Here is an 11,796-nt window from a genome sequence, read left to right on the forward strand (position 1 = left end):
ATTTTGACAATGTTATGGTTCCTAGTGGCCAGTGACCAAATCCGGATGTTCCGGATAACGTTTCCGATTGCCACAATCCACTTTTTCATATGGATTTGCGACTCATTAAAATACATCAAGTTGATGCGAATGAAACAATTCTCCAAGTATTTGCCTAATAGTATGTTTACTAGTAGGCAGCGACCTAATCCGGATGTTCCGGATACCGGTTCCGGTAGCCAAAATCAACATTCTCATAAGAATGGTCATGCGACACATCAAAACACATCAAACTGATGCGTATGAAACGATTCTTCGAATATTTTGCCAATATTCTGGTTACTAGTGGTCAGTGAACAATCCGGATGTTCCGGATAACGGTTCCGGTGGCCACAATCAACTTTCTCATTAAATTGATGCGTATGAAACAATTCTTCAATGCGTATTGATCGTTTTTTGCCACTAGTTGTTGGTTACTAGTGGCCAGCGACCTAACCCGGATGTTCCGGATACCGGTTCTGGTAGCTACAATCAACATTTTCAAAATAATGGTCATGCGAAACATCAACACATATCAAATTGGTGCGTATGAAACGATTCTTCGAATATTTTGCCAATATCATGGCTACTACTGGCCATTGACCTAACTCGGATGTTCAAGATATCGGTTCTGGTGGTCAGAATCAACTGTATCATCAGAATTGTCATGCGGCACATCAAAATACATCAAATTAATGCGCATGAAACGATTCTCCAAGTAATTTCTCTAAAATTCTGGTTACTAATAGCCAGTGACTTAATCCGGATGTTCCGGATACCGGTTCAGATGGCCACAATCAACATTCTCATTAGAATGGTCATGAGATAAATCAAATCAAGGCGTAGGAAATGATTTTTCGAATATTTTGCTAATATTCTGGTTACTAGTGGCCTTACTGACCTAACCCTAATCTTCCGGAGATCGGTTCTGGTGGTCAAAATCAACTGTCTAATCATAATGGTCATACGGCACATCAAAACACATCAAATTAATGCGCATGAAACGATTCTCCAAGTATTTTCTTTAATCTTCTGGTTACTAGTGGCCAATGACGTAATTCGGATGTTCCGGAAAAAGTTTCCGGTTTCCACAATCAACTTTTTCATAAGAATAGTCAAGCGAGACATCATGCCACATCTCAAAACTGCAAACAGTTGGGACATACGGCCTCTCACTGTGGCAGCAAGGCACGCTGTTCCAAATGCGGGGAGAAGCACGAGGATGGCGCCTGCACAGTCACTGCACCAAAATGCGTGTACTGTAAGGGAACTCCTCATGGTCTCTCATCGTGCCCGGCGTACAAACAACGCGGGGAGAAACTAGAACGCTCTCTTAAGGAGCGTTCCAGGCAGTCTTTTGCAGCAATGCTAAAGACAGCCACACCATCAACCAACGACAAAAATCCCTTAGCTGTTTTGTCTGATGACGAGTCTGACTCTGATTTGGCTGAGGAGGGAGTTTCTTTCAGTTTTCCGGAAGGTTCTGCACGGAAACGAAAACGCATCCGTTCGCGGAAAGTTGCAGATAAGGAACCCCAAACAGCTTGCCCAAATCAAGGAGTGATGGAAAAAAGGAAGTTTCAACTCCTCCTGGTTTCCGCAGAACTGACTATAACCAGAACTTTCCATCTCTCCCGGGGACATCAAAAACCCCTGATGGCCCATTTTTAAGAAAAGAAGCCCCTTCTTCATCCGGGTTGTTCTCATTTGATAAAATTGTGGACGATATTCTCAAGTACCTCAATATTTCTGATCCTCTCAAAAGTATTGTTCTGGCAATGCTTCCTTCTGTGAAGACCCTCTTGAAGCAATTGACATTGAAGTGGCCCCTCATTGCAGCAATCATTTCCTTCGATGGATAATTTTCCAAACGAGGTCGGGGATTTGATCACTGTTCTACAGTTCTCTGTTCTCATTCCTAAATTAGATTCTTTTAAGTTTTTAGTTCACAATAATGATTGTGATGCATTTGCTGTTTGTGAAACTTTGCTCTCTTCAGATATCGATCTTCCTTTTTATGATTTTAACATTATTCGACTGGATCGTGAGGATTCGCGTGGAGGAGGAGTACTTTTGGGGATCAAAAAGTGCCATTCCTTCTATAGAGTGAATCTTCCACAATTTCCAAGTATTGAAGTTGTCGCATGTCAGGCTATTATTAAAGGTAAGAGCCTTTGTATTGCTTCTGTTTATATTCCTCCTAGACCCGTTGTTAATCGAAAACAACTTTCAGATATCTGTTCGGTACTTCCTGCTCCACGGTTGATTATGGGAGATTTTAATTCCCACGGTACAGGCTGGGGGGAACTGTATGATGACAACCGTTCTACTTTGATATATGACCTCTGCGATAGCTTTAATATGACAATTCTTAACAATGGAGAAGTAACACGTTTGGCTGGCCCATCCTCGAATGGAAGTAGATTAGACCTCACACTTTGCTCTAACTCATTATCGTTGGATTGCACGTGGAATGTGATCCAAGATCCCCACGGTAGTGATCACTTGCCGATCAAAGTTTCAGTTGCCAGTGGGTTCAATCCGTCGGAACCCGTTAACGTCGCGTACGATCTTAACCCGTAATATCGATTGGACAAAGTTCAAGAATGTGATAGAAGATGCCCTTACGTCGGTAGAAGGGCTTCCACCGTTGGAGGAATATAACTTCCTCTCCAATCTGATCTTGGACAGCGCGCTTCAAGCTCAAACTCGGCCGGTTCCAGGAACGTCTTTCCGTAGGAAACCTCCTTCCCGTTGGTGGGACCAGCAATGCACTGAGGTTTATCGTAAAAAGTCCGACGCGTTTAAGCTTTTCCGGAAACGTGGAACACCCGTACATTTCGAAGCGTACTCGGCTCTTGAACGCGAACTCAAGAACCTCATCAAAGCCAAGAAACGCGGATACTGGCGGCAATTCGTGGACGGATTATCGCGCGAAACGTCGATGAATACGCTTTGGAATGCGCCGCAGAGAAATTGACAATTGTTTAAGGGACAACTGCACGTTGAGACAACTTGCAGATGACGGAGTAGTGTCTATGACAGGACCCAGAGAGGCCGACCTGCAAGGACCCTTACAGGATACCTTGGACAATTTGTCTACTTGGACTAGTCAGCTGGGTATCGAATTCTCCACGGAGAAAACTGAGTTGATCGTTTTTTCTAGGAAGCATAGCCCAGCACAACCGAAGCTTCAACTTTTGGGTAAGCCGATCACTCATTCCATGTCTTTCAAATATCTTGGGGTCTGGTTCGATTCCAAATGCACATGGAGATCCCACATTGAGTATCTGAAGCGGAAATGCCAACAAAGGATCAATTTTCTCCGAACAATTACCGGAACGTGGTGGGGAGCCCATCCGCAAGATCTTCTAACGTTGTACCGGACAACGATTTTATCGGTTTTAGAGTACGGTAGTTTTTGCTTCCAGTCGGCGGCTAAAACGCACATCATCAAACTGGAACGGATCCAGTATCGCTGTCTTCGTATCGCGTTAGGATGCATGCACTCGACTCATACGATGAGTCTCGAAGTGCTGGCGGGCATGTTGCCACTATCCGTCCGTTTTTCAGAGTTATCTCTGAGGCTCCTCACCCGTTGCGAAGTAATGAACCCATAATGATCGAAAACTTTGAGAAGCTTCTGGAGCTAAATCCTCAAACATGTTTTATGACTTTGTACTACCTATATTTAACACAGGATGTCAGCCCTTCAAGAAATATTCCCAATCGTGTAGTCTTCTCCGATTTCGGCAATTCAGTTAATTTTGATTTATCTATGACGCAGGAAATCCGTGGAATTCCAGAGCATCATCGTACTATGATTGCTCCGTCATTATACGCTGCAAAGTTTGGCCATATTGATTCTGCAAGAACGTTTTTCACAGATGGATCTCTAATAGAGGAGTCCGCTGGTTTTGGTGTATTTAGCGCCTCTCGAAAACTTGAAGCTCCTTGTTCTGTGTATGTGGCTGAACTGGCAGCAATTCACTACACTTTGGAAACTATTGCTTCACTTCTTCCAGCCCACTACTTTATTTTTACGGATAGTCTCAGTTCTGTCGAGGCTATCCGTTCCATTAGGCCGGTAAAGCACTTCTCGTATTTTCTCTTGAAAATACGAGAACTGCTTAGTACTTTATCCGTGCGCTCTTTCATCATCACCTTCGCGTGGGTCCCTTCGCATTGCTCAATTTTGGGCAATGAGAAGGCGGATTCACTTGCGAAGGTGGGCGCTATGGAAGGCGACATTTATGATCGACAGATCGCCTATAGTGAATTTTTCTCTATTTATCGTCAGCAGTCGCTCGTTAGCTGGCAACATCAATGTAGTGAAGGGAGCTTGGGACGATGGCTACATTCAATTATCCCTAAGGTGTCGAAGTTTGCATGGTTCAAAGGGTTGGACTTGAGTCGAGACTTCATACGCGTGATGTCTCGTCTCATGTCCAATCACTATTGTCTAAACGCTCACTTGTTCCGTGTGGGGTTGGGAGACAGCAATCTCTGTGAATGTGGACAAGGTTACCAGGACGCTGATCACATTCTTTGTTCTTGTGCGGAGTATCGTGGAGTCAGATCACATTTTTATGATTCCCTTCGGGCTCGAGGTAGACAACCTAATGTTCCAGTTCGGGATATTTTGGCTAGACGCGATCTGGAGTTTATGAAACTCATATATGTTTACTTTAAGGATATTAACCTTAGATTGTAAGTTTGATTAACCTTGTGTTTAGTTTGTATTTTGTACGTGTGGGTTTTTTTTTTTTTTCAATGTTTGTTTTCAAGATGAATAGAAATAATTTCATGCTTTAGGATTAATTAAATAGTTGTATCGTACACCACATTTCAAACCTCCTTCTTCCCTTTTCCCATCCAAAAAATTGTAAATCTCCACTAACCTCGAGACAACCGCGAGTACTCGGTCCAGTTCCTTTAACTTTAAATTTAAGACAGTAATAATGTATAACGCAAAGGATAAATCGGCTCTGTAAAGTTTATTCGATTGAGCCTGTACAAATAAAGTAATTATAAAAAAAAAGTGAGCATTACCTTGTTTAAAAACTTGTTTCCAGCAAAAGAAAAAGCACACTAAGCAAGCAAAACAAATCCCTAAAAAAAGACTTACCTTCTGAGAATTTTTCCTACGGATTCGTATTTCTGCAGAATTCAGTCAATTCTACAGATCTTCGGAAAATTTCGTAGAACCGGCATCACTGACTTCCATCCGTTTTGTTTTTATTCAACACAGCTGACGCGTTGACAGAACGAGGGAAAAGCAACTAGTGAAAAAAAATGCATACACGAGGGATGCTCCGGTTGCAAAACATTGCTTGGGAATGTGGATAATAGCTGGTGCTAGTGCGCATGCAAAATACGCTTGACGATATTTTTTTGAAGAATTTTCTTATAATAGTTATGTCTGTTTGTCTGTGCTTCTAGCTTGATACGTGACCAACATACCGGCACTGCACAGTTGGCCAGGACTTAAATCTAAATAGGGGAAATGGATGTAATGTCGGCACAACTTCGAACATACAATAACAACCCTGCCGTCGAAAATAGAGCGTATTGTCAGTAGTATAAATGTCAGAGTGCGATGACTTGCACGGAATCATGCAGAAACCAAATTAATAGGAAGGTGTATTGTGCTCACTTCAATTTACAGGTATATACTGAAATTTGTTGAATTTTTATAATTCTCGATGAACATTTCAAATGGTCCTATCTGATTTGATCGATTCTCTTCATCGACTATCTCTTTTCATGACCACTGCTTTGCAACCAGATTTCGCGCTAATTCTACCACATAGTTTCATAAAGGAGGTTCTTATCTAGCGTCCAAAACATCAAATACAACAGGGAAAGGTTTTGCAGCTGAGTTATTGACGAAAGAGAAAGTCGATGAAGAGAATTGATCAATGCAGATAGGACCTTTTGAAATGTTTATCTAGAATTAAAGTGGTGGCAGGAGAATTATTATCAGCGCATATGGATGTGAAGGATACTTCCGAATCGTGGCAGGAGGAGTCCTTCGATGCGCACTGGTTCAAGCAAAATCGAAGGTTACACCATTGAAGCTTGTATCGATACCTCGACTCGAATTGATGGCCGCTGTTCTTGGTGTTCGATTGGCAGAGTCGATCAGAGCAAACCACAGCCTTGCAATCAGTACCGTCCATTCTTGGATCATTTCCGAACAACGGAAATACAATTGTTGCATCTCGTATCGGGGAAATCATCAGCCGATGGAATCCTTCTGAATGGCATTGGGTAAGAGGTAAAGGCAACGTGGCGGATCATCTAACAAAGTGGAAGGACGGTCCACAGATTGGGGTGGAAAGTCCTTGGTTCAGTGGACCAAAGTTTCTACGTCAGCCGAAGATAACCTGGCCTCAGCAGTTAACGAAGGCGTCGGATGTGCAGGAGGAAATGCGAGCAACTTTCCTGTTACATAGGGTATACGTCCCTAACCTCGGTCTAATATGCAGCCATAGATTACGTTTTTAATCATAACTCATCAATTAATTTACCTGCAAACGATATTCTACTGCTAAATGGTATGCTTAGATATGCTTATCATGTCGTTTGCTATCAGGAACCGCAAAAAGTTGAAAAACTTACTTTTTTTAAGACAAAAACTCACCAGGGAAATGTATGTAATATCGGTCTATTGTCCCCAAATTGGGTCTATTTATGGATGCAACTTCGTCCTATCCTGTTTGATTCTCAAAAAAAACGCTCTTGGTAACGTTTTCTTATGTATTTTTTTTTATCACTATCACTGTTAACTTAATACTCTTCATTCCTCAAAACATTTCTTAGAGAAAATTTTACGAAAACTACATTAAATCACTCAAGTTAAAAATTAAAAATTAAAAATTTCGCTTATCGTCTTTCGACCGCAGAATATCTAAATCAAAACATTGTGATGTTCATTATACAGATTTGGCAGAAAAAATCTCCCTTCCTGTTCGTTCCTTATCATCCAAATGCAAACCACATTGTTGACGTTACTCTTATTGCTATATGCTGTCAAATGAATTTCATGGGCCAAAGTTAGGAACATAGAAAAGAAATGTGTCCCTAAAGTTGGGTCCATGATTTACTTGTGAAAACGTTGTTAAACAATTAAAATAAACATAAAATATTCAAACAGTAACTGTGAGTTTTACGTCTAGTGTGTATTATCAGGTAATTCCATTCAATAAATGCCATAATCAGGCCATTTGATGATCGTCAGTGCAACCTTCCCATCTTAACCTTAGAAGTCATGGCGGCTAAAAACTCCGAACAGAGTGATATTCTCAACCAGTTTTATTACTTACGAGAGCTGAAAATGTATTGAAATGTTGTGATATAAATTGATTTGTGTGTGGTACACATTTATCAATCATCAGTGATCAATATTTTCCTTATTTTTTGTGTAATATTCCTTAATTAATTATTTATTTGCGTGACAGGCCGAATGAAAGGACTAGACCCACATTACATACCGTAACCCTACGATCGTAATTCAAGGACCATTCGTGGATGTTTATATAGGATATCGAAATGAATGCTTGTCAGAACACAGGCATGTGGCGACCGATTCATTAGCAACATACGTGCGAAACGACTGGGCCAATCAATCGAAGTGGTTCCAGCTTACCGAAAGTTAAAATGTTGGTGCTGAAGAAATTTTCAACAGTTGAAAAGTCGCTGTCAAGGGAAGAATATCAGGTTGCCGAAAGGACCCTCTGGAAAATGGCGCAGGCGGATGGATTTCCAGATGAGGTAAGAATTTTCGTCAAGATTCACCAGATAAACGGTGGTAGTCCCATGAAGATAGAAAGAAACAGCAGTTTGTTCAAGCTCTCTCCAATAACCTGTTAAGATCATCCCATTTGAACTCCGATTTCCGATTGTGCTTCCAAAAGGGCATCTTGTCACACGTAAGTTGATAGAACATTACCATCACAAACTAGGTTACACTGGTCGGGAAACGGTAGTGAACGAGCTGAGACAGAGGTTTTACATCCAGAACATCCGTATGGAACTGAGCAAAGTGATGAATGCTTGTGTCTGGTGTAAGATAAAGAACTGCAAACCGGTAACCCCAAGAATGGCCCCATTACCAGCGCAAAGAGTTACGTCAAATCTTCGTCCCTCTAGCTTAACAGGTGTAGATTTCTTCGGACCACTGATTGTTTCGGTGGGGCGTCGATCGGAGAAATGATGGGTTTCATTGTTCACATGCCTGACAACAAGAGTAATTGATGACGATTAGACGATTCGTATGTCATAGAGGGATGCCATTGGAATTTTTTTCTGACCAAGGAACCAACTTTGTCGCCGCGAGTAAGGAGGTAATGAAGACTATTCTAACAAATTGCTGCGAAGCATATACTGATGCAAGGACTAAATGGAAATTTAACCCACCGTCCGCGCCTCACATGGGAGGGGCATGGGAGCGTTTAGTACGTTCCACGACGCAGGCGATGTCAGCTTTAGATGATGGTGGCTTTTGTGGACTGTCTTGGCTGAGGCGGAAGATGTTATCAATTCGAGACCGTTGACATATGTTCCACAAGCGTCGGCTGAAGGAAAGGCTTTATCACCAAACCACTTTCTACGAGGATATCCATCGAGCGGTGCGGAAGGCTCCCCTGTAGCAGCAAACGAAGCAGCAGCTTTGCGTGATCAGTACTCACGGGCTCAATGGTTGGCGAAAGCGTTTTGACAACGTTGGTTATTAGAATATCTGCCATTGATCAACTAACGGAGCAAATGGCACGAAAAACGAGAACCGATCGAGAAAGGAGAAGTAGTATACTTAGCCGACGACAACAACCGTCGAAACTGGTTACGAGGAATCGTGGTGGAAGTCATCAAAGTAGTAGATGGTCGTATTAGACCTGTTAGTACCACAAGCTACAAAAAACTTAGTTCACCAAAATCTACCCGAACAGGCCCAATCTTAGATCCTTAGGCCATCATTAGAGGCATTTGCCCTAACACTTTGGGATTGCAACCGATTAAGAAGACGCCTTCAGTGAAGTTTATTGGATTAATTAGGACTACAATTTGGTGGACAAAATAGTTCATGTTTAGGCCGCGAAGATTGCGCAGTGATACAATTTTTTTTATATTTTGCAAGATAGAGGTTTGCCATTTTGGGCAAAGTTGTTGGATGTAGAGTTTAATAAAAAATTGCCGAAGACAGAAAAGCTGGACATCTTCATGCAACTGAAATATACTAAATTTTATTAAATTTGCTTGAAATTTACGTTTTTAGTATTATATTTACGATCAGAATTATTTTACTATTTTTTCTCGATTGGTACTGATCAATTCAATATTTTCCAGATCAATGCTATTATTTTTAGGGTACTGAAAAATATATATCACACAAAATTAAATAGAAAATCAGGATTTTCTAAATGAATTTTATTCAAAATTTACATCGAATATACCTTAATTCCTCAAAATATATCAGGGGTATATTAAGAAATATATGAGACATTTGTATTTGAATCAAGCAGTATAGCTCTGTTTATTATTACATTCAATTCTCGTTCTTAAGATATTCGTGCTCCACACCCAGTCTAGCGTAGACCTCTCAACTTACCCTATAAATCCATGAACCTACATACTGAGCATACCCTGGAAGATCTCCGAACGTACACTAGACTAGAAGTGACCCATTTGCACTCATCTAAAACTCATTTGCTAGAGGAACTCTTCAAAAATATGATAACTACTCAGAATTGTAACGCGGAGTATTCAGGAATTCCTTCAAAATACTTAAAATTTCTGAATATCCCTTTAAAAAAAAACCTTCGATCTACCAGTGTAAGGTCTATTTACACTAAAAACATTGCTTCCACTTAATCGCACCCTTCTCGAGATTAAACAATCGAGCGATATAGGAGGAGTTCCAAATGGGTTCATCTACGGTTGATTCAAATCCTCACACTATTATCTTCTTATGTCAGTTAGGTACCACAACCACAAGAGCGTTGACCCTAATTAATCAGTCCTAGTGCAGAAATTTCTCTTTGGTATGCACTTTTGTCCAGCTCATTAAAACAATGAACTCACGCTGCTTGGCTCTACGCTAAGAACTGCCGCACATTGATGAATAAATTACCACAACAATTCCAATGCCGCCCTGTTAATTATAACCCATAACGATCACCCCCCCAACAGCAGCAAATGCCTCACTGCATCCACCTGATCGCAGATACAGCAAATCGTTCCGCCCATTTCAAGGAGTGCATCATCACGCACGATTGATCCGCCGGCGTGTTCACTAAGTACCTGCCGTTGAGCCGTTATATAAAACCAATTCCCACGATGGATCCTCAACTAGTAGGTGCAAGCATGCCTCTCGAATCGCAATCCAAAGTGCAGGACTTCTACCGGGGATCAACGATCCTGATTGCCGGTGGAACCGGATTCGTCGGAAAACCTCTTCTGGAGAAGATACTGCGAAGTCTGACGGTGAAGAAAGTCTACCTGCTGATTCGGAGCACACGTGGCGCCAGCGCTGAGGATCGTTTTGAGCGGTTACTGGAAGATCGACTGTTTGATCTGGTGCGGGAGCAGGTCGGGAAAGTGGAACCCGTTGAGGTGGATTACGATCGCAGTGGATTTGGATTGCAAGGCGCGTTAGCTGAACGGCTGCAAAAAGAAGTGCAAGTGGTATTCTACTGTCTGGCTGATGTCAAGTTCAATCAACCGTTGAAGGAAGCTATCCGAACGAACGTCCGGATTGGGAGGGATGTGCTTAGTTGGTGCAGAAGTTTCTCGAACTTGAAGGCAATTGTGCATACGTCAACGTTCTACAGCGATTGCAATAAGTGTTTTGTCGAGGAGAAGGTTTCGGATGAATTACCTTTCGGCAATTATAAATTGTGTATGAAAATGGCTGAGGACTTGTCCCGGGACGAGGGCGAGAAGATAAAGGAGACTGTTTTAGGTGATTACCCGAACACCTATGCCTACACTAAGAAGCTAGCTGAAGTCATGATCGAGAAGGAATTCGCTAGAGATCTACCGATTGGAATATACCGACCACCGGTAGGTAAGTGTCACGATATCAATTTTGTTAAAAATGGCTTCGACCGAACTCATGCTGATCCACAGTATCACCCACGTACTGCGAACCTATGGCTGGATGGACGGACAACTTCTACGGAATCAGTGCGATGATTCGATCCAGCATGGATGGCGTTAATCAGGTTTTCTTAGCTGATAAGAATCAAGCTGGAGACTACGCCCCGGTGGACTGCTGCGTGAATGCCATGCTGGTTTGTGGCTATGACGTCTCGCTGCAAAGATCCAACCGGAATAACACAGATGCGACTGTCTACAACCACGTTGGCAAGACAAACAAGTGTACTCATGGCGATATACTAAGGCACAGCGCGGATTGTAGACCGCGGTTCTGGGAGCGATGGATGTGGTAATATTGGCCAGTGGGAAAGTTATCCGAATTGTACTGAGAGCTTACTTTTCAGGAAATATATGATGATTACTACTACGAACGAATGGGTTTACTACTATCTTCTCCAGCTCAGCTTCTGGTACGCTGGATTCAAGGATTTGATGACCGTATGGCTGGACGGTGCCAACGGAACGGATCAGTAAGTTCTTGTTCAAGTATGTCAACTACAAACCTCTATTATCTCACGTCTTTTTACAGCTACTACTATCGCCGATCACTGCAGCGTTACGCGTTGTACAACCAAGCAGTCGCATTTGTATTGAAACGTTCATGGAGTGCTTACAACA

The 11,796-nt window shown here is 42.0% G+C and overlaps 2 protein-coding genes across 2 annotated transcripts in view; one reads left to right on the forward strand and one right to left on the reverse strand.

Moving 5' to 3' along the window:
• e(y)2 (enhancer of yellow 2) overlaps positions 1-11,796 on the reverse strand; it is a 278,423-nt gene that overhangs the window by 54,035 nt on the left and 212,592 nt on the right. The window lies entirely within an intron of this gene.
• LOC135699366 (uncharacterized) overlaps positions 10,349-11,796 on the forward strand; it is an 82,601-nt gene continuing 81,153 nt past the window's right edge. The window contains exons 1-3 of the mRNA XM_065219608.1: positions 10,349-11,205; positions 11,578-11,648; positions 11,708-11,765. Coding sequence (XP_065075680.1) covers positions 10,357-11,205; positions 11,578-11,648; positions 11,708-11,765 — 978 coding nt within the window. The 5' untranslated portion in view covers positions 10,349-10,356. The remainder of the gene's footprint in view (positions 11,206-11,577; positions 11,649-11,707; positions 11,766-11,796) is intronic.

The sequence above is a fragment of the Ochlerotatus camptorhynchus genome, unplaced genomic scaffold, assembly GCF_037179485.1.
Source record: "Ochlerotatus camptorhynchus isolate MF236.1 unplaced genomic scaffold, CSIRO-AGI_Acam_v1.1 ptg000107l, whole genome shotgun sequence".
NCBI classification, from domain to species: Eukaryota; Metazoa; Arthropoda; class Insecta; order Diptera; family Culicidae; genus Ochlerotatus; species Ochlerotatus camptorhynchus.